Source organism: Lonchura striata, chromosome 5 (genome assembly GCF_050655825.1).
Source record: "Lonchura striata isolate lonStrDom1 chromosome 5, ASM5065582v1, whole genome shotgun sequence".
Classification (NCBI taxonomy): domain Eukaryota; kingdom Metazoa; phylum Chordata; class Aves; order Passeriformes; family Estrildidae; genus Lonchura; species Lonchura striata.
In genome coordinates, this window is record NC_140707.1 from 51272301 (window position 1) to 51292073 (window position 19773).

General features: G+C 44.0%; 1 protein-coding gene across 4 annotated transcripts in view; it reads left to right on the top strand.

Annotated features, from left to right (window-relative positions):
- The window catches only part of IFT43 (intraflagellar transport 43), a 46398-nt gene that overhangs the window by 18511 nt on the left and 8114 nt on the right, over nucleotides 1-19773 (top strand). For all 4 annotated transcript variants that reach the window (XM_085582204.1, XM_085582205.1, XM_021542795.3 and 1 more), the window contains 2 exons: nucleotides 11190-11219; nucleotides 11689-11735. In XM_085582204.1, the coding sequence (XP_085438330.1) occupies nucleotides 11190-11219; nucleotides 11689-11735 (77 nt within the window). The remainder of the gene's footprint in view (nucleotides 1-11189; nucleotides 11220-11688; nucleotides 11736-19773) is intronic.

The following is a 19773-nucleotide window of genomic DNA, read 5'->3' on the forward strand; positions in this document are numbered from 1 at the left end:
AAAGATGCATCCACCTCAGAGTATGAAAAAAGTGCCACCAGTGATTCTGGATCTTTGTAGGATCAAGCAGAAACTTTATGGAAATGTGACAGCAGACAAGAAGGTTCAATTTCATTGTTTAGGAAAAATAAGTTATGTAATTGTTGGTTAGGTGAAGGACTGGATTGGAGGTAATACATATGCAGGGCTGTGCCTAATGTGCCCTGAAGGCCAGTGAACAGGTTCCTAATGTAACAGCACTGTGCCACGTGCTATTTTGCCATGTCTTCCATTGTTTGACATTAGCTTAATCCTATAGATTTGCAGCAGTAGCTGTTGGTGGTGCTCCCCCAGCATCTCAACTGCATGGGTTACAAGACAGTGTAGGTGTCTCGAGTAAAGGCTTTTATGGCATTGGATGTAGTTCAAATGGAGAAGCAGAACAGGACCCAGGGTTGTAGACCTTTTTGTCTCTGAGAATCTGCACACTGGGACATGAGACCAAGATGCGTCCCTTGCTCAGTCATGAATGTGATATGTGATATCTGAGAGTGTTAATAGCAATAAGCATTTTTATTGAATAAATGTTATGACGTTTGTTCTGATTTTCTCCAGTCACTGAGGTACAAGGGTTTTGTATAGCTAATTCCCCTGTCTTTCCTTTCCTGTGTATTCTCCCCAAGCTGATCTGTCTTCTCTCCCTTAAGAAAGTCTGAGATGCTGGCCTGTAGGGTTTGCTTTTTTGACATATCCCAGGGTAAAGCCTTCATGTGAAAAGTCTGAGTCATTGGCTGATGTCATACCAATGTTGCTGTAGCTTTGTTGTTTCTGTTTTCTCAGGCTCTATCTCCCCACAGCTTTTCAACCAATTTGACTCAGTTTGGAAGCCCATCAAGTTAACTTGCTCCAAGTTCACTAGTGTAGATGTAGTTAGAATAACATGCTTCTGTTATTATATCTGATTTAGGTTTAAGCCCTTTTTTGACAGTGTAACTGAACCTACACTTGGGAATCATTCTGTAAGAAGTAATTTGATTTTCAGAATAGACAATGCTAAAATCTGTTTTTTTCTTTCACTTAGGAAGAATAAGCAGAGTGGCTACTGTTAGATTTTCTGAGTTATGTAAATATATTGTGTGTCAGATGGAATACTGTGGCCACTTGTGCAACGATCTTGTAGCTATTTTTGCTATTCTTTCTTCATTTGAAGTCTTAACTTTTAGTTCTGTTTCTGACAGCTTTAGTCACTTACAACTGCATATGTGTTGCTTTTCCTGCAGGGATGCTTACCAGTATGAAATGATCACTTGAAATTGTTCTTTTTATTTCCATTTGGCACATGATAGAGTAGAATTTAGTTTGTAACCTGTTTTTCTACCTTTATGCTCTCTTTTAGTCCTTTATCTGCTCAGCTCATTTCATTACATGCTTATGTAAACTTTTAAGTATTCTTGCCATCTTGCTGATTATTTCCAGCAGACTGCTGCTCTCCCAGACTGTTGCAAAATAGGAAGAGGAGGAGGACTCTTAAAGTTTTCCAACCTAAATTTTTAAAAAATTAATTAGCACAGATAATGTGTGAGATACAGTATTTTATCATGAGTTCCCATAGCACTTGCAAGTGTCAGATATTTAAATTGCTGAGAACTATCAAAATTATCTATTTTACTCACATATTCAAATGCCAAATGTGGGAAGATTATTTTGGACTCCTAGTACTCTTATAGAACAGTTGTCATTGCTAAGAGTCCCATTTTGTAAATCTGAGTAACGATGAGGACTACTGGTAAGTGTTTGAGCAAACCCCCAGGCTGGTCCTTTGCAAACAGCAACTAAATGGTTCAAAGTAGTGACTGAAAATTAATTTTTCCGTACTGCCAGGCCATCTGTAGCTGAATCTGCTGTATCTAGTTAAACTTGTACTCAGAAGAATCATTCTCTGTGAGAAGAGGCAGTCTCATTGCTGCCCCAGCAACATTCTAGCCCCAGTATTAGCAGAAAGGGGACCAGCTAAGAACCTGGGCAGCCACTTGGGGCCTAATAACCTGCTGAGATAAATAACAGTAATTACAGCTGGGTTTTCCTACAGAAGCAGCTCTCTAACCACTGGATGGAGCCCAAGTGCCATTCTGAAAGCTGTGATGATGTCCCTAATTACATCAGTGCTGACACTTGTGACAAGCAAAGCAGAGCTCTGCTGTCAGGTTATCTCACGCATCAAAAGGAAGAAACACAAAGTGCCTACCAGTGGGGGAAGGAAAATGGAACTCAGTTTTGCATACTGGTGTGGATTTGATAAAGGAGGGGTGTTTCCATGATTCATTTAATTCCAACTTCTTCTGATCTCATCTCTCTGACTTTTCTCATAGAATTTCTTCCATTTTCCTCTCTAGCAATATTGTAATTTCTTTGCTTCTTGGGTCTCTTTCAATTTACCTGGGGTGCTTGATCCCTTTGGTCTTGCAATGAGCCCCCTAAAATTCCTACAGTTCTGTAGGCAGCGACTAGGGTTGTTGAAGAATAAACACAGCATGTTTCAGGCAGCCCTGCAAGCAAACACAAGTAAGAAGTCCCTTCCAGTGCCTGCACATGTACCTCATTTCTTCTACATGGATCATGGCAGTTTAGCGACAGGTGTTTCAGTTACAATTGAAATTTCCCCTTTCTCACTGATAGGACACGCAGAGTTGTAATAATCAAGGCTTGTTTAGGAAAATTACCATGCTGAATTATTTTGGAACAGAAGTGATAGAGTGCTGTAGTGTCCAGGAGTGCATTTGTCAAGAAGGTGAATATTAAGTGCCTGCAGAAAGGAAGAGGATACAGCTGGGGTGACCTTTAGAGCACGGTAACCCAGCCCCTGTGTAGATATCATTAAGGCTCTGAACAGTGGGCAGTGGTGAGATTGCACCCTGGAGCTGGAGGAAAGTTATTTAAGAGATTAAGGGGGTTTATGATTCAAGGTCTCTAGAGATAAGTAAAGTTAAAAACCTCCTGTTTCAAGAAGGTTTTTCATTCAAGAAGAATGGGCTTAAACTATCCTGTATTCTCTCAATAAGAAATGACCCCTGAGAGTGCCTGGTTTTAGAACCTCTAGCAATCCCTGTCTTGCATGTGGGAGTAGTAACATGCTCATGAGTTTCTTGGTCTGGGAGAGTGGGGGAAAGCTTGTGTCATTGCTTCTGTTCTCTAGTCCCAATCCAGCAGTGTTGTGGTGAATCTCAATCTGGACTTCTCTGTGACACTGCCATGTTAGGAGCAGAGCCAGACTCCTGGCTGCATGGGAGATGTCAGCCTCACTCTGCAACTTGCAGCCATCTGTGGATGTCCTAGTGAAGTGAAGAATATAGGCAGGGAGGATCAAGGCTGCCAAGTGAGGGGGCACAACTTAGAAGGAGAAGAAAGAAAAGGAAGTCTGATTAAGTTTTGTCTTGAAGTGTCTGTTTTTGGGTTTGTCCCTGCATTGATCTGCAAGGGAATGAGGCAAGTAATGGCCCCTTAGGGACCTTCAGGACTTTCCTCTCAATGTCAGCCGTCATTTTCAATCACCCTCTCCCTCCCAGCCATTAATTTTGGCCCAGGATCATGGGGACTTGTCCATCTATCACTCCTAATTGACACTAAATGATCTGTCAGTTTATTGATGAACGGCAGGAGTGGAATTGTCACAATATATTTTACTTTCTAACAACTCCTCCTGACAATTTTACCTTGTCCATCTCACTCTCCTCACATAAATCTCCATTGGCCTCTCATTCCTTCTCCTGGGCTGATCTGGTGCCAGCCACCTCCATGCCATCGGCACGCATCAAGGACATCAAGATGGCGGTAAGCTGCAATGTGCAGGCCCAGGGGTGGGTTTTTTCCTCTCTCTCCCTGCCCCCTCCTCTTTTTTTTTTTTTTTTTTTTTAAATAGGCTGGATGTTCCAGGAATGCTAACAAGCTCCTGTTCTCCTGTCCCTTCATGTCATTGCTGGGGTGAGCTCTCCTTGGTGTTTCTGTGTAGACTCAGTAAAGATAACTGGCAGAAAAAGTCCCTAAAAGACAGAAGAGTCACCTGAGAATCTCTCAGTGCTCTGGCTGTCACAGGGGATTTTTATTCCTTTTAAACCTACTTAGTGTGATTTGCAAGAATTTCCTGAGAGGGGAAAGTGTTAGACTTATGTCCATTTATGTGTTTCCAGTGCTCAGAGAAGCATGGAAAAAGAGTTTTACTGCTTCTTTTTCCTTTCCCCCCCTTTTTTTTCTTTTCAAGTTTTTTTTAACCATTTTTCCTATTTTTTTCTTTTTTTTCTCATTTTTAACCTATATTTCTGTATACTTTTTCCCAGTTAGTGATGTTTTCTTTGACTTATTTTTCTGGAAAGGTACTGGGCAATGGGAGGTCTAGTAGGATTGCAGCCTCTTGCTCCCCTAGAAATGAAACTGGCATGACAAAAACAGAACAGAAATGTGGCATTTTTGGTAGTGGTCCATGTAAGCTGCTGAAGTGGCAGAGCATTCTCAGGATGAAGTCTCTTTGACTTTTTTTTTATTTTGTGATTGAGGACAAAGCATCTCCCTTTCTTATTTCTCTGCATCGCTGAGAAATGTCCCAGCAAATTTAGGGGATGCTATTATTGCTGTTCCAAATATTTCTGTTTTAAAATAGCAAAAACTTCTTGAAGATCACATACAACTTCCAACCCTTTTGTATCTGTCATAGCCAAGGCTAAAATCTTGTCTGGCCATTGTAGGTCACCTGTATATTGGCTGTGAAGTCTAGCTTAATGCAGTTTACCTGTTGAAAGGGACCTGAGATGACTTGATATACTTGCTTGGCCCTATTTCCCCCTCCCCCAGCCCCTTTCCCCATAAAACCCCTCTACTACTCTTAATCCAAGTTCTTAAAATATCTTCGTTCAGAAGCTGTTGCTCCCAGATGACAGAACAAGATACCATTCAGTAATAAACACCGAATTCTTTCTACTGTTTTTCATATAAATGTTTTCAGTGAGGCCAGTCACAAGTGAAAGGTCTTTGAACCTCATAATCATGGGTTTGCTCTCTGTTGTGAGATTTGAAAAAAACCCAAACAACCTTAAATACATTTTCTGTCTCCTTTAGCATTCAGTTTTTTCCTATAACCATGAGGATCCAGAGCTGTGCTTTTTTTTTTCTTTAAAAGGAAGCTGAAATGCTCCTGTAACCTCAAGAGTAATTTTTTTGTGAGAGTTGGACTTTGTGCTTACGGGAGGCCAAGAACATGATCCTTGGATAGGAGCCCCTGTTCTCAGGGACCAAAGATATGTAGCGGATACCTCCAGAAACTGCAGCACTGCTTTCTGTTTTCCCACACAGCAGGAATTTGTATTGAGTGGTGTTGTTTTTTCTGTTGCTCAGTGGGAGCTCTGAACAGCTCTGTTGGTCAGTTCTCTATCAGTGAGCGAGAGGGGGAACCCTGAGAACATCTGCTTGGGGGATGATGCAGTGAGTGGGCTGAGGTTAAGTGATCCTCGGGAGCACCCTCTGGCAGCTTGTTCTTTTGTGCCAGTTCCTGAAGTCCTGCTTGCCAGAGCTTTCCTCCTTTGCTGTTTCTGTTAAGTAAGCCCACATATTAGGACATGAGGAGAAATAAAAACACTTCAGCTGGAGATGAAGTGCCTCACAAGTCCATTTCAGCTGGAGCTGGCTAGCAGCAGTCCATCAGATCCCATCTCACAGAGCATGCCTGCTCATTGCTGCAGCCATCCTCTTCCAGAGCCATGCTCTGGGGCAGTGTGTTCAGCATGCAGTCTGACCAGCACAGGCAGCTTGTGAGGGGCCAGAAGATGGACGGTAGGGCCATTACAATTTTAAAACGTGTGTCTACCCAAAAACTCCTTGTAGTGATACAGATGGCCATACATTCCAGGGCTAGGAAGTGGAGGGCTGTGAGGTGACATCCTATGATGAAAATAAAGGCTCATAGCGTGCTGAAATCAATGGCAAAACTTTCCTCGATTGTAGGAGGTGTGAAGATTAAACTCCTTAATTTTGTAAAGGAAAACCTGGCTTTTCCAGGCTGCCACAGGCCAGGAAGAGAGGGTGGAAACTTAAAACAACATATCAGCGCCCCAGAGAAGGTGCAATGGAATAGCTGAGAAGGCACCTTGTGGTGCTTTCCAGCACGGGTAGCAGTTCTAATTTACAGACAGCCTTGGTGAATGTGTCTTTTCCTGTGCCACAGCAAACAAGCAGTGACTGAGACCCACCCTCGGAGAGCCCCGAGAACTATCATTTAGCACATGTGTGTCATATTGGATGTGTAACTTAGTTGTGCCTTAGGCTATTGAACAAGCTGCAACTCCTAGCTCACCGCCCACTCACTGTGGTGATGGGCGCTCAAGGAACATTTGAGCAAGAAAGTACAACGTCTTTTTTAATGTTTTTCCCCTCCTCCCTCAGGCCTAGACCTGAATTACAGTCTTTACCCGAGAGGCAAAAGGCTTCGTGCCTCCCTGTGGGCTGAGCCAAGCCTTCGGTGTTGAGGTGGGCATGGTTTTGGATGGAAGCACTGAGGTAGAACTGCTGACTTGCTTCCAGGGCACCCAGTCTGTCTCTGCCCGCCTTTAGATCGCCTTACTGTCTCCAGATAAAATGCATCTCTGAACATCACAACCTTCTGCTTTTCCTCCCGTTTCATTCTTTTAGCAAGAGGGGTGCTCGGAGCGGCTTTCTGGTTCCACGTGATTCGTAGCCGTGGTGAGGCAGGAAACGGGCCAACGCACACACGGGCAGATGAGTTTCTGTCCCGCTGCCCGGCGAAACGAGAGCAGCCCTCGTTCCGCGCCGGGCTGCCCGCCGGCCCGGGCTCGCAGCGCCGCGCTTGCCCGGCAGGGGGCGGCCGCGGCCCGGCGATGCTGCGGCTGTGGCGGCGGCGCGGGGCGGGCGCGGCCGCCAGCCCGGCCGGCGAGCGGGCTGCTGGCGCTCCCAGCCCTCTCCTCATCCGTACTGGGCGTTCCCGTCCCGCCAACTCTGTGTGCGGTTTACCAAGCTGCGGTAATTCCCTTTTCCTTAGCTGTGCTGCCCGCCCTCACACCTCCCGCGCCGCATGAGAGAACCTCGGTCCTGCACAGAGAGCTCCTTGGGGCCTGGCTGTGGCACGGTGCAGGACCGCGGGTGTGTCTGGAGCTCTCGAGCTGTGGTTTCAAGGACGTTTTTCTCCATTCAACCCAGTTATGTCCTCTGCTAAAATAGGTTAACGGTGTCTAATTAACCACTGCACATTGTCATGCTGCATAAAGATAGCATCCTGGCTGTTCTCTGAGTCCTGCCACTTTATCTCCATTTAGATCTCCGTGGTAGTGCATTAAATGAGAAAGGAACAGTTTAACGGAGATGATGTCTACATTGGAACTGCGTTCACCCTTCAGCACAGAAGTTGCGGGCAGCTCAGCTGTGCATCGGGGCTGTGTGGGAGAAAAGTCTCGGGTTCAAGGTTTAACTCATTCTTATTGATGTGGACGAAGAATTCCTCCTGGGCAGAACTGAGCAAAAACACTCAAGAGAGAGATCAGATCTATATCCTCTGCCCCAGGGCTAAGCTAGGAGACAAATAGGTATTCTGTACTAGGAGTGACGTACCGTGGGATTACACAAGGACTGTCAGGGTCCTTCACCCAGTTTCACAGCTATTCAATACCCGGAAATAGAGAGGGGATAAGCAGCTGTCCAAAACCAGAGGAAATATTCTGGGATTATAATTATATTTGGGAGTGCTGAGGGCCTCTCAGGGAAAGGGAGTTTAAAGGGAACTGTCCAGGTGATGGAGTGAGTCCATCTTCTTTTTCCCTCCAGATGCAATGGACTTGTGAACATAAGTGAAAAAAAGCAGATGTATCCCCGTCTTACAAAAATGGGGTGTGGCTGGTGTATGATACAACAGACTGAATGTATTTCTGAGCACTGCTCCTGGGATGATATTGTTTTGTTTATACTTACTTGAGTGACTGTAGCTGTAGTTCATATTCAATTGCTCATTTTGCAGGTCCTTGTTGCTGCCCTCCCTGGGCTGTGCCTGCTGCTGCAGCAGACAAAGCAGGGCAGTGCACTTTGTGTTGCTGAGAACATGAGAAAAGAGTAGGAAAGCTGTGTATGCTGGCTTGTCAGGTTTGTTCTGCATCTGCTTTCACTCACCGTTAGAAAGCTCATGAGATGAAGAGAGTGCTGTTTATCTAGACCTGATATTTCTGAAGGAGAAAATGTTGGTCTGAGTATGTGGCAATTTGCATTGGCAAGACGAGATTATTCTTAGGAAGGGGTACTCCACAACCCTTAACAAAATGTGATAACATCATGAAGAAATCCTGCCCGTAGTACTTGGAGAGCAAAGATACCAGCAGTTGATTGGTTCTGCAGGAATACTGTCTCCGGGTAGCCCTCAGCTGAGTGTATGGAATGGACAGAATTGAAGGTGGGGCATCTTTTGAAGATCTATTAATGATTTCTCTTGCTGTGTTGAAGGTTTTTAACCTTAGGACACAAGACAAAGCTTATCTTTCCTCTCAGAGTCACTTTGTTACGTAAATTTAGGTACTGCAGTTTCACCAAAAAAGCAAAAAGACTGGTTAAACCAAAAATGTTTTCTGAAATTTTTCCCCCAGTCTGGAACAAGAACTCAGAAAGTAATTTGGCACCAAACAAAAGGAAAGTAAGCTTTATTAAAAAAAAAAAAAAAAAAAAGGAAATAGCAGGTTGCATGATATCTTGTTTGCTTGATCATTAGGGCCACAGAGAGTGTAAAACATACAAGTCCTTTCTGTACTACAGAAGCTTCATACTATATTTTTGGGATAGTTTTCTACATGAGAGCTCATGAGCCGACTTAAAATGCTAGTTTCATCGAATAATGCTGTATCAAATAATATATTAACAATCATATCCAGAACAGGCAACTGGAAGCAGATGTCTCTCCTAAACAGAAGAGCAGCCATTTCTAGGTCCTGCTCTGGTGCTGTTAGTATATAAATGCTCTGTATAAACCGCAGTACTGTCAGCATGAGAGACTTGCCTCACACAGTGCAACCTCTAACACAGGGATTAAGGTGCTCTCCTGGGGGCTCTGACCGTGGGGCTATGACTTGTCCCTGGGAAGAAGAAGGAATGATCTTGTTTGATGGGAGAGTTCTAACTCCTGGGCTCTGGTGTTAGGGCTCTCCCATTAAAGAAGCCAGTACTATTTCCACACCCTCCCGCACATGAGTTTGTTCCCCAAATTACTGTTTTTTTCCAATATATAGTGTAGCTGTTTCATAATGAGGTATTTGCTTTTTGTCCTGAATAAGTCCTTTCCTAAGAACAAAGAAAAGCTGAGAAAGCCTAAGTCTCACAACATAAGCAGAGCAGTCTCTGCCTCTAAGACTAGCATGATTGTCTTCCCTGTGGACTGCCTGGGTATCAGTCATGACAGGGAGCTTAGGAAAAAGAAACAGAAATTGCTTACAGGGATAGTAGTAGTGACCTTTTCTCCTGGGAAGTATGAACATGTGGAGTGTTTCATTCCTGCCTGAAGATGGGAGCAGAGATATAAGGAGTGTGAGGACTGAGGCAGAGAGTGTTACTTGGGGTTGGACAATTATCACAAGTAACGGGATCTTGCCAAGAAGATGTTAAGTTGAACCCCCAGCAAATCATCTCACTGCGCATGGCTGTGCAATGTCATATTTGGGATATTTCAGCTTGGAGAGGGAAAGGCAATATGAGATCCAGTTCTGTGAAGGCATAAAAGAGGAATAAAATAGGAGAAATCTTGCATCATCTTTCTACCTCCATCTTCTCAGAGACTAAACACCACTGGGTGCTGGTGGAGGGCTCGCTGAAGCCATCTATTTCTTTCTCAATAGTTTCAGGAGGTTCACAAAAAGTGCTTTGTACTACCACCAGGGAGAAGGAAGGAGCTGGACAGTTCATCCTCACTGGAAGAACTCTTTCCCCAGTTATGTTCCATTTTTGCCTTTGAACAGAGGATGCAGATATAGCTGAAAGCCCAGGTGCAGATGTCACCACACAACTTGCAGTTCTGATTATAGTAGTTGATATTATGGGGCTCAGATCACTGATTCAGTGTAATCTTTAGCTTTTTGCAGACTGCAAGCTCCAGAGAGAGCAGTAGAGACAAAGGGCTTTCTTCTTATACCTTTTTTCTGTATAGCTAGACATCCTCTCTGCCCTCCTCCTTGCTCTTAGAAGAGTAGATTATTCACAGGAGAGCTAGATGAAAACTGTGACTTGCTAGAACAGAGAGCAGATGAGGAAAGGCCTGTGACATGTCACAAAGTGCTTTGAAAAGTACAATGCAAGGCAGTGAAGCAACTTTTCTTACATCATGGTGTGTCCTGGGACAGTGCATCAGATAGGATAGAGCCCCATGTATTCTTTGTCATGGCACCCTGACTTCAGGGGGCAGGAGAATATCTATTCCCAATGCATAGACATGAAACTTCACTCTGCAAAATGGCCAAAGCAATCAGCGAGTGATAGAGTATCTGCTAAAAAGAAACCTGGCATTTAATTAACTTTTCAAAGTGCTGGTTCAGCAGTCTCCATGTTTTACATTTTGAATATTGAACAAGAATCCCTAATCGGGACTGAATTACTTCTGGGCTTGCTGGGGTGGAGAGCAAGGGATCTGCCATTTCCCAGTGCCTCCCTGCCATGTTATTATTATGAGCTTTTGTTAATTCAGCCTGATCAGCCCTGATTTTTTGCTACAAATGCATGTCTGACCTGAACTTGGCCAGCTCAGGTGGGACTCCTAACCTGAAAGGCAACCAGAAAGTCTTTGTGCACAGCCATGGGGAGGAAGAAACTGTTGATCTCTTAGGAGCAGATAGATGAAGTATAGCACCTTCTTCACTCCTTAATGTGCCAACCTCTCTACATAGGTATGGCCAGCTTTACCTGCAGCTGATGGCAAAGGGGATAAAAAAGTATCTGAGAAGCTAAAGAACCAGGGAGTATGGTTCTTGCCATATCTAGGCACAGCTGTCTTTTGGGACCAAAGTGGTTTTGTTTCAGTCTGTAGCACTCGGACTTTTTGATACACTGGCTTAATAGTCACTCAGAACTCTTTAAGGTGTTTATCAGACCTGATGCAGGAACTGTTTTGCACAATAACAATCATATGGGGAAAGGTGAAGTTTTTCATTTTCTCTAGCCTTTTCTAAACATAAGCCATCCTTGTCTTGCAGGTCAGGAAGAAAGCATGCAGAAGTAGAAGAGTAAGTTCCCATTGTTGCTGAGACTTCTTCCACAAATTTTACATCTGATCTGATCATCTGACCAATACACCAAGATCTGAAAGCTGGGAAGGATGCAGAGCCTGTCAGTAATTCATATCATGTGTCCTGGGATGGGGCAAGGTTGGTCATTCTGTAGTTCCCTGAATATGGATGGCTCTGTCACTCCCATAAAACAGAAAGAAGGAAAATGAGGAAGCCACTGCTTTCCTCCAAGACCCACCTCAGGCCCTACTATCTTCAGCCCAGGGGTTTGCCTTAGGTACATCTTGCTTAAGATGAGATTTCTGCTGAGCCTAGCATTGAGGGGTATGGAAGATCAATCTTCCATGTGGGCTAAGCATACTTGGAAGCTCTCTCCTTGACAGGCTTTGAAGTTTGTGGGGAGGAAGGGGGCATAAGATGTTTTTCTCGGCTTGCAATTGAATTTCTTCCTTGTGCTTTGCTGCAGCCATCGTCTCAGACAGCAGAGCCTGGAGGCATCAGATGATGGAGGAGGTAAGGTACTTGACTGCAAGAAGTGCCTTCATGTGTGTCTAGGGGCTTCTCCAGTAAGGTGAGCAGAGGCATCTTGTAAGAAATAGCAAGGAAATTAACAATTCTGGGGGTAAACAAATGTAGGAGCTGCTTAGGTCTCCCCAGATGAATGAGGGAGAAAGGGTAAAGGAGATGGAGAGGGAGGAGGAGGAAATGAACTTGTAGTCTAACTTTGGCTCTTCATGAGCACTGAATTATAGAGGACCCCTTTGGAAAGCAGGAAAGTGGCAAGGACGCACTTTTCTCTGTAATTACCTCCATGGAGAATAGTGGACTGGGCAAAATGAGAACTAAAAGCACAATAAATGTTTAAGAATGGGGAAAGAAGTCCTTGCTCTCCTCTGGTTTAGGTGATAGTAGACTCTGCTTAAAGCATCTGTTATTTTTTGTTGCAATATCCTTGTTGCCTGGGGTTTCTGTCATGATGGAATTCTTAATTGAAAAAATCTGCTTGCCCTAATCCAAGATCATAGATCCTAAGATAAACATAAACACTATGGGTAATCCCATCTCATTCCTGTACAGGCTGCTATGAAATCTACTGAACTCCTAATTTAGCACTAGTTTTCTTTATAGTATATATTACCTGCTCTTTTGGGACTGGATGAGTCAAGAGGAATCTGGAAAAATCCACAGTATGAATTTCAAGACAAGCATTTAGACAACTGTGGGGAGCATAGAAATTCATTAAAGTCTCTAGGAGGTTCCTCAGTTTTCAAGGGCTAAGAATTTTATACAGTGTATAAAAAGTTGCATCTGTAAAATATCAGAAGTGTCAGAAAAATTATCTGGAGTCACAAAGGATCAGACATCAGTATGGTTAATGAGATTAAATGAAGACTTGTTTGGGTCTTCCAGACAGATTAAGCATTGCAACATATGACTGCCAGAAGTGGCACCTTTATAGCATTGGCGTCTTCAGTACAGACTAAATTTTCCCCCTGGGAAGTTTCTTGGGCTTCTTAAATTTCAGCGTATGTCACTGAGGCTGGTAGTCTGTTGTGTACATCTCTGTTTGCATACGTGCTGTCCTTTTTGTTGAACCTTGGTCATGTACTTGGAGTATGACTATCTTTGCTAACCAGGCATAAAAATGCTTGCCACATGTTTGTTTGTAGCATGTGACTTTCAGCACCCCAAGACCTTGGGTAATAAATATAGAATAGAATTGATGCAGAGTGTGGTATCAAGACATATGGAATCCTAACAGACTTCACTTATTTATCTGTGTCTAACCTGTGGTTAGCAGCTGAATTTGGATTGCTTGCAAACTGGCATTTGGCTTTGGATTAAATCTATGCATTAAAAGAAAGATATGGTATGGCTCCTACCCAGGCAGCTTCTGGTACAAACACGCTGGGTTGTGGATCAAAAATTCATGGTGCATTGCATGGTTGTGTTCCTATTTGGACAGGGAGATAAGGCAAACTGTTCTGGGAGAGGAATTTTCCATGTGGGTTCAGCAACTGGAGTGAGGAAAAGTGACATATAAACAAACTCCAGAACATGAATAAAATTACTTTTTTGAATAAGCAGAGAGATACAAATAAGTGCCTAGCGTAGAAGGCAAGGAGCAGCATGCAGTGGTTGTGGCTGTGCAGTATATTGAGCTGTATCAGCCTCCCCTTTGCATAGAACTGCACTTGAGTTTGTGTCCTTAACTGGATAAAGCTTGGATTCTAAACAAACAAAAATCAAGACATAGGTGTATGGATCCCCAAGGATGGGTCACGGTTATTTTGTGCTGCATAATGTCTTAGCTTGTACACCTTAATATGAACAGGCGCAGTTGCGTAATGATTGCTGCTGTCAACCAATACATTTGGATCGCCTTCCTTTAACCTATTAAAAAGCTGAGCTGTACCATTCCATTAACATTGTTTGTCCCCCATCCAACCTTCTCATTAGAAGAATGAAGGACAAAACTATATGCCCTTAAAAAGATGTTCTTGTGAATTTGAAATGTGCTCAGTTGTGATCGTTTATACAGCACTAACAGCCAGAGGCTCTGAGTTTGGAGTCCATTTGAGAATGTGTTAAAAAAGTATAGGGGCTGTAGAGAACCCAGTTTGCCGGGTGGAGGGAAGTTTGTACAGCCAAGCGGAGACTTTTGGGATTGATAGACCTTGTAGTTTCAGAAATAAAAGTAGAATTCTTTCACTGCTCCTGGCCTGTGTATGAGATAGCATCTGATTCCTTATCTCTGTGGGAGTTTGGGGGAGAAGGATGGACACTTCTCAGGCTGTGTGGAATGGCTGAAACAGTATGGGAGGTGGTAAGTGGGTGGACCAGACAGAGACAAGCATGGAATGATCTGCAGTTTCAGCCATCCGTTACAGTTACACAGGGAAACTGAGAAGCTGGAAGACAGATAATCCAGAGCTACTTTTGGAGAGACACTGCACTTTTTCAAAACTAACTGATAGCTAGGTAGATCTTCTACAGCACCCACTGTGATCTTAGTGCTGACCCTCCTGAGCACATGCTGGTACTCATGAGAACTCAGGTACAGCAAATGGGTAACGCCTCTGTTAGTGGATGTGTGCCCACTGGACCTTGTCATGGGGGACCAGGTCCTCTGCATGGTGAGAAACCTGCTTTAGCAGGATTTAATGCATCACACTTGAGGAATAATAAACCTTCACAAGCAACACAAAAGTGTTTAATTCCTAAAGGACAGGCCTAGTTAAGTCACTTTTGGCCAGGGGCAATTGGGGGCTTAATGCTTTGTATGTAGCAATCTGTGCAATCTGAGAGAGAGGAGTTTGAGGGTAATTGCTCAATTTTCTGTCCATGTCAACAGGGAAAATGAGCAGCAGTGACTGAGCTCTGTATGGCAGGGAAACTGCATGAGATGGGAGATGTGACACCCTCTGTAGTATTTATAAGGTGCTATCTGCAGCACATTCCTTCCTTTTCTGTAGCAGCCAAGAGCTTCTGCCATGTGCTGACTATCCTTTGTCATGAAGTGGGAGGGAAGATGGGACAACCAAGCTGAAGTTGAAGTGCTTTATCTTCCCTTTGCTGCTTTCTCCACCAGGGCATAGAGGGCTTTACTCTGCTTGTGTGTCTCTTTCTGGCACAGAGCTAGATAGGGCTGTTTCCTGTCAGGTGAGAAATGCTAACATTCCTCCACCACCTCAGCAATCTGATTTGTCCTTTGCCTAGAAGTTTCTTGTTGTTCCTTTCTTGTCCACCAGTTCTGCACTTCTGTGTTGTATTCCCCTGGATGTCATTTTCCTTACTCCTTTTTCCTTGGATTTTTCTCCTCAGCACTTTATGGGAACCTATTAGCTAAGGTTGTTATCCCTCTCCCAGGTATTCCAACATAGACTATTGCCCCACCATTAGAAGTCCCTTTCTGCTTTCTCTCTGTTACTCTTGGGATGCACAGCTGCTAGAAAAGGGCTTTTCTGGAAGACTGGGATGTGATGTATGATTTTCTGTCTGCAGGAACAATAGCTTGCTATTTTAAAGCAGATAGTGTGTGTGAATGAGACAGCTGATTGAAATGAAAGCCTGACTTTGCTACATAGACAACTGGAACCTGACCTGCAGGTGAGGAAAGCTGCCAGGAGACAGTCACTAGATCTGTGCCCTCAAGGCAAAACCCCTTCCTGCCTGCTGGGAAGCCTTCTCAAGGAAGCAGAACTGATGATTAGACCTCTCTATGCAATGTCAAACCTCTAGAAGGACTTCTTACCCTTCTGGCATGTGCCAGTAGCTCCTTTGCATTTGAACAGGATGAGAGTCCAGACTTTGAACAACAGAGCAGAAGTGAGCAGATGCCATTGCAGGTTCCAAACCCTTCTGGGTAGTGATATCTGTCAGGTGGGAGATCTGTAATTCACACTTCTTGAGCTGCATGCAAATATACACTAATGATGATATTGCTCCAAAGAGCTGAGAATAGAGCACAGGGAGGGTTATGGTTGGCTCTGTCATTCCTGATAAATTTTGCCAGTTGCTTCCCTGGGGAGCTGCTGTTTCTACAGAGCACACCAAGTGCTGGTGGATTCCAGAGGCCATGAATTGCAAGGACATATGCAGTGGTTGAGCATGAGGGTAAGAGAGGGCAGAATCTGCAGGAACAGTCAGGGATATGGCAAGTGGGTATTTCATAGACTCAGAAAGCAGTGTTGGGGTGATTTGGGGAGAGCTAAATGGATGAAAAATTCTGAGCATCAGTGAAATGAAGACAGAGTGAAAGACATACTGTTTTGGGAGTGGTATGAATGGGCTGAATAGAAGGTTTTGGGGCAGAGTGTGTCAGTGGTCTCTGGGACTCTGCATTGTGACTGTGTGTGGCTCTGTCACCACACCACAGCTCTCCCCTTTGCTGCTCCCCATCCCAGTGCACTACTCTGAGTCTCTGTCACTGAAGGGCAGACTCAGCCCAGCCTGATGGTTTCCACTGAGTTGTTGGTCCAGGACAGTTTGAACTCCTCCAATAATTGCTGGCATTGTGATCTAGAGCCTCTGGTGCTACAGGAAAGCTCTCTCTTGAGAGCTACAATGGGCAGGGGAGAGCAGAGTATGTCCCAAGAGACTGTCTGAGATTCTATTTGAAGCAACAGACCACTGGCCAAGGGGCAGTGGGCTCCTTAATGACAAGGGAGCACACACAGCTTGTTGAGGGCTGAAAATGACAGTCTGGGGAAGCATCTTCTGTTGCTAAATTCTGCGATACGGTGGATACACAGTCATATTGGGTCTGTGATTGCTGAGCCCATAAATGTATTTGACGGACTAGGTTTACCTAAAATACCCTTTAAGAAAAAGCTCTTGAAAGATGATTACAGAATTGAGACACCATCATTTAAAACTGCCTGAGGCAAACTCCTTTGAAAATTGCAGCAGTGGAGGGACAGAGAGAGAACCGCATAGCCCTTGATTGTAGTGTCATTCCCTCAGGACCCGTCCCCCCTCCTCCTCAGTTTCTCATCTGATATGAGAGAAAGCAGCAGTAAGATTCCTCATCTGTCTTATGAAAATCCGATTCTGAGTGGCTCTGATCAAACCCGGCTGGCTGTCAGCAGCAGTGGCCTTGTGTGGAGGGAGGGAGGCTTCTGAGGAGTTGCTGGATGTGGAGGTGTCATGGGTGCTGCCGATCAAAGAGGCATTTTTTAATAAATATATATAAGAAAAAATAAAAACCTAAGGATTTAGCATAAAAGAAATGTAGTTTGTCTTGTTTTTCCAGTGTAACATGAAGAGGATGAAATAGAATCAGGCATGCCTGCTCCTGAACATACTTTCACGGGAGCATCCTGAGAAGCTGCTTTCCCTACACCTGTAATGCTCTAATGCAAAGTCCCTTATCTCCAGTGTTGTTGAAGAGGGTTTTGTGTTTCTGAGTTCACTAGACCCTCTCAGGACACCCCATACCTTCTCATCTGATGCCCCACTACCTTCTGTGTATGTTTTAGTAGGGGAGCAGTGCAAAGGAACAGGGAACAGCCTTTGAAAAAACACATGTTACTGGAAAGGAGGGCAGGTGTAGTGCTCTGTCAGGGGCTGTTGGTAAGACTAGGAGCTGTGTTACCACTCTAAATGCTGATAACCTCAGGAGTGTGGTGGACTCCTGGTCCTGGCCTCCAGTCTCTCCTGTCTTCTGCTGCTGATGAACAAACCTATGCATTAAGAGTTTCCTCTCTTTTAAAGTTGTCAGGGTCAGGGTCTGCTTCTACTTCTTGCCTAAGTACAAGCCATGCACTAAGCCTGCACTGAGCCCAGTGACTCATCTGACAGGGCTCTTCTGTGCCTCTCCTCACACTTCAAATGACTGAAACTGGGCAGAACCTTTGTGTCAGCAGCAGCCTTGGGAAGCAGCAGAAATGCCTGATACCTGTCCTCTGCAATATGAACACCACACTATTAAGGCAAGTAGAATGTCACCCCACAGCCAGTCATCCATCTAGCTGAGATGCAATATTATGCAAGGCAAATGTATAACCTTTTAACGCAAGGCTGTAGGGTCAGTCCTGGATCTGCTGTATGACCTTCCCTAGATCCTGTGACTCCTCTGGCACTTGGCCATAGGGTGACTTTTCCTATCAGCTTGGCCAGGTTATGCTGTTACCATTCTCTTCTCAGAAGGGGGCTTTGGGACATGGGACTCTTGGGTTATCTTCTGCTTATATCAGCTTTTGAGACAGTACCCTGGTAGCTGTGGTACAGTCTTCTTTTCACTCTACTGTTGTCATCTTCCTGCTGGTTGATCAGGCAGGTACGCTGCTTCATGATGGCCTGCTAGTAGGGCAATTTCAGTCAGGGGAAGACATCCCTATAAAATTAATGTCACAGCATCCAAAGAAACATTCTTTATTCTCTCCATTTGTCTGCTGCTCTCCTGAGAAAGCTTCCAAGAGGCTTCAAGTTTGTTTGTGTGTTCAGCAGAAGCTGCGTCCCTTTTTCTTTATGTTTTTTTGACTATTTTTTTGACTGTTGCTTTCCACTTTTTTACTTCCTTTTTTTTTTTTAATTCTCCATTTTTCCACTTAGAAAAATTATTTATTGCATTGAGATGCACTAATTAAAGCCGTTTTCTGGTATTTGGTTACTGAAGTGTTTGATGTCTCTGTGACAAGACCATGAAATGCACAGAGTGTCCACAGGGACAGAATTTGCTGAACACGGTGCTTTGTAAATGAGGGGACACAGTGTCGCAGCAGCTCATGAATATGAAACGCCCATGATGCTACCTCAGTGGACTTGGGAACACAGATGAATCCTGTCATGTGCTAAATGAGACCAATTTCTTTCACTTAACTTCATCTTCAATCAGACCTTCCATTTGCCTGTTTAAAATTCCCCAAACGTGATGCAGAAGGTAAAAGCATTCAGTAAAACAAAGTTTTGCAGCAGCAGAGATATTGTAATTATTTCAGTTTTACATTTTATGAGCAAAGCAACATAAAATAAATTAGTTTCATTTTAATACCTGCTTGGTGGTAGGAGACTGCCAGCTCCAGAAGCCACTGCTTTGTGTTCTCTGGATATGGTGGTGTGTGCACAGGGAGGGCAGGACAGTTCCCACCACAAGAGTGTCCATTCTGAATGGCCTTTGAAACACTGAACCAGGTGAAGTGGATCAGACTGTGTGAGATGGAGTCTTCTTTGTTTATGGGTGCCAGGATGGGGCCTCAGGGTACTCTTAAAGCAGCTTAGGGAGTAAGCAGCACACTCTAACTGCAGCTTGAACTGGAATATGGTTTCTAGATGCAGCTTTGCCAGTGATTTATTGCCTGATCTGGAAGGGGTTCTGTCTGTCCCTGGAAGAGATTCTATATGTCCCTATTTATGCCATCTTGTATCTAGCAGACAACTTAGTTTTTTGGGGAGGACCAGATCTTACTGGGAGTTTACAGGATTTTAAGAGACCAACCTGCAGGTGTTGCTACTAAACCAAAAATCAGCCCTGCTTGGGAGGGGAGGTGCAATTTACCAACTTTCAGGAGCAGCTAAGTATTAGATTGGTCCTTTAGATCCATATTGGTCCTTTAGATCTCCTGCTTGTTGCTTTCTGAGGTTGTCTTCTTTGCCTCTCAGTAAGTTATTTGCTAAGAGGTAAAAAAGATTATGTTTACTGCATGTTATTCAATATGAACACATAAAGCCCTCTTTTCTGTATGTCTTGAAAAACTGCTGTTCCTTGCTTATTGTTTGACTGCCTGCATGTAGCATGGGTTGCCTTCATTCTTTCCCTGCCATCTTCTCCTCCTCCCATTCACACACTTCCATCTTATGTCATTGGTGCCTTGCCGTAACTTAGTCACAAAGATCTTTTTGTGTAAGACCTAGCTAAGTTCCGCTCTTGAAATAAAATATTCTCAGTTTTATGCTGGGACTTAGATGTTCTGAGATAATCGGTTTTGTGCAGTGACTTAACTTCCCAATTAGCCAATATTTGGTACTAGTATCTCCTGTCTCACCATAACTTCCATATGAGTAAACTCATTTTGATTCCATCCTTTGTTCATTTGTTCATAACCATCGG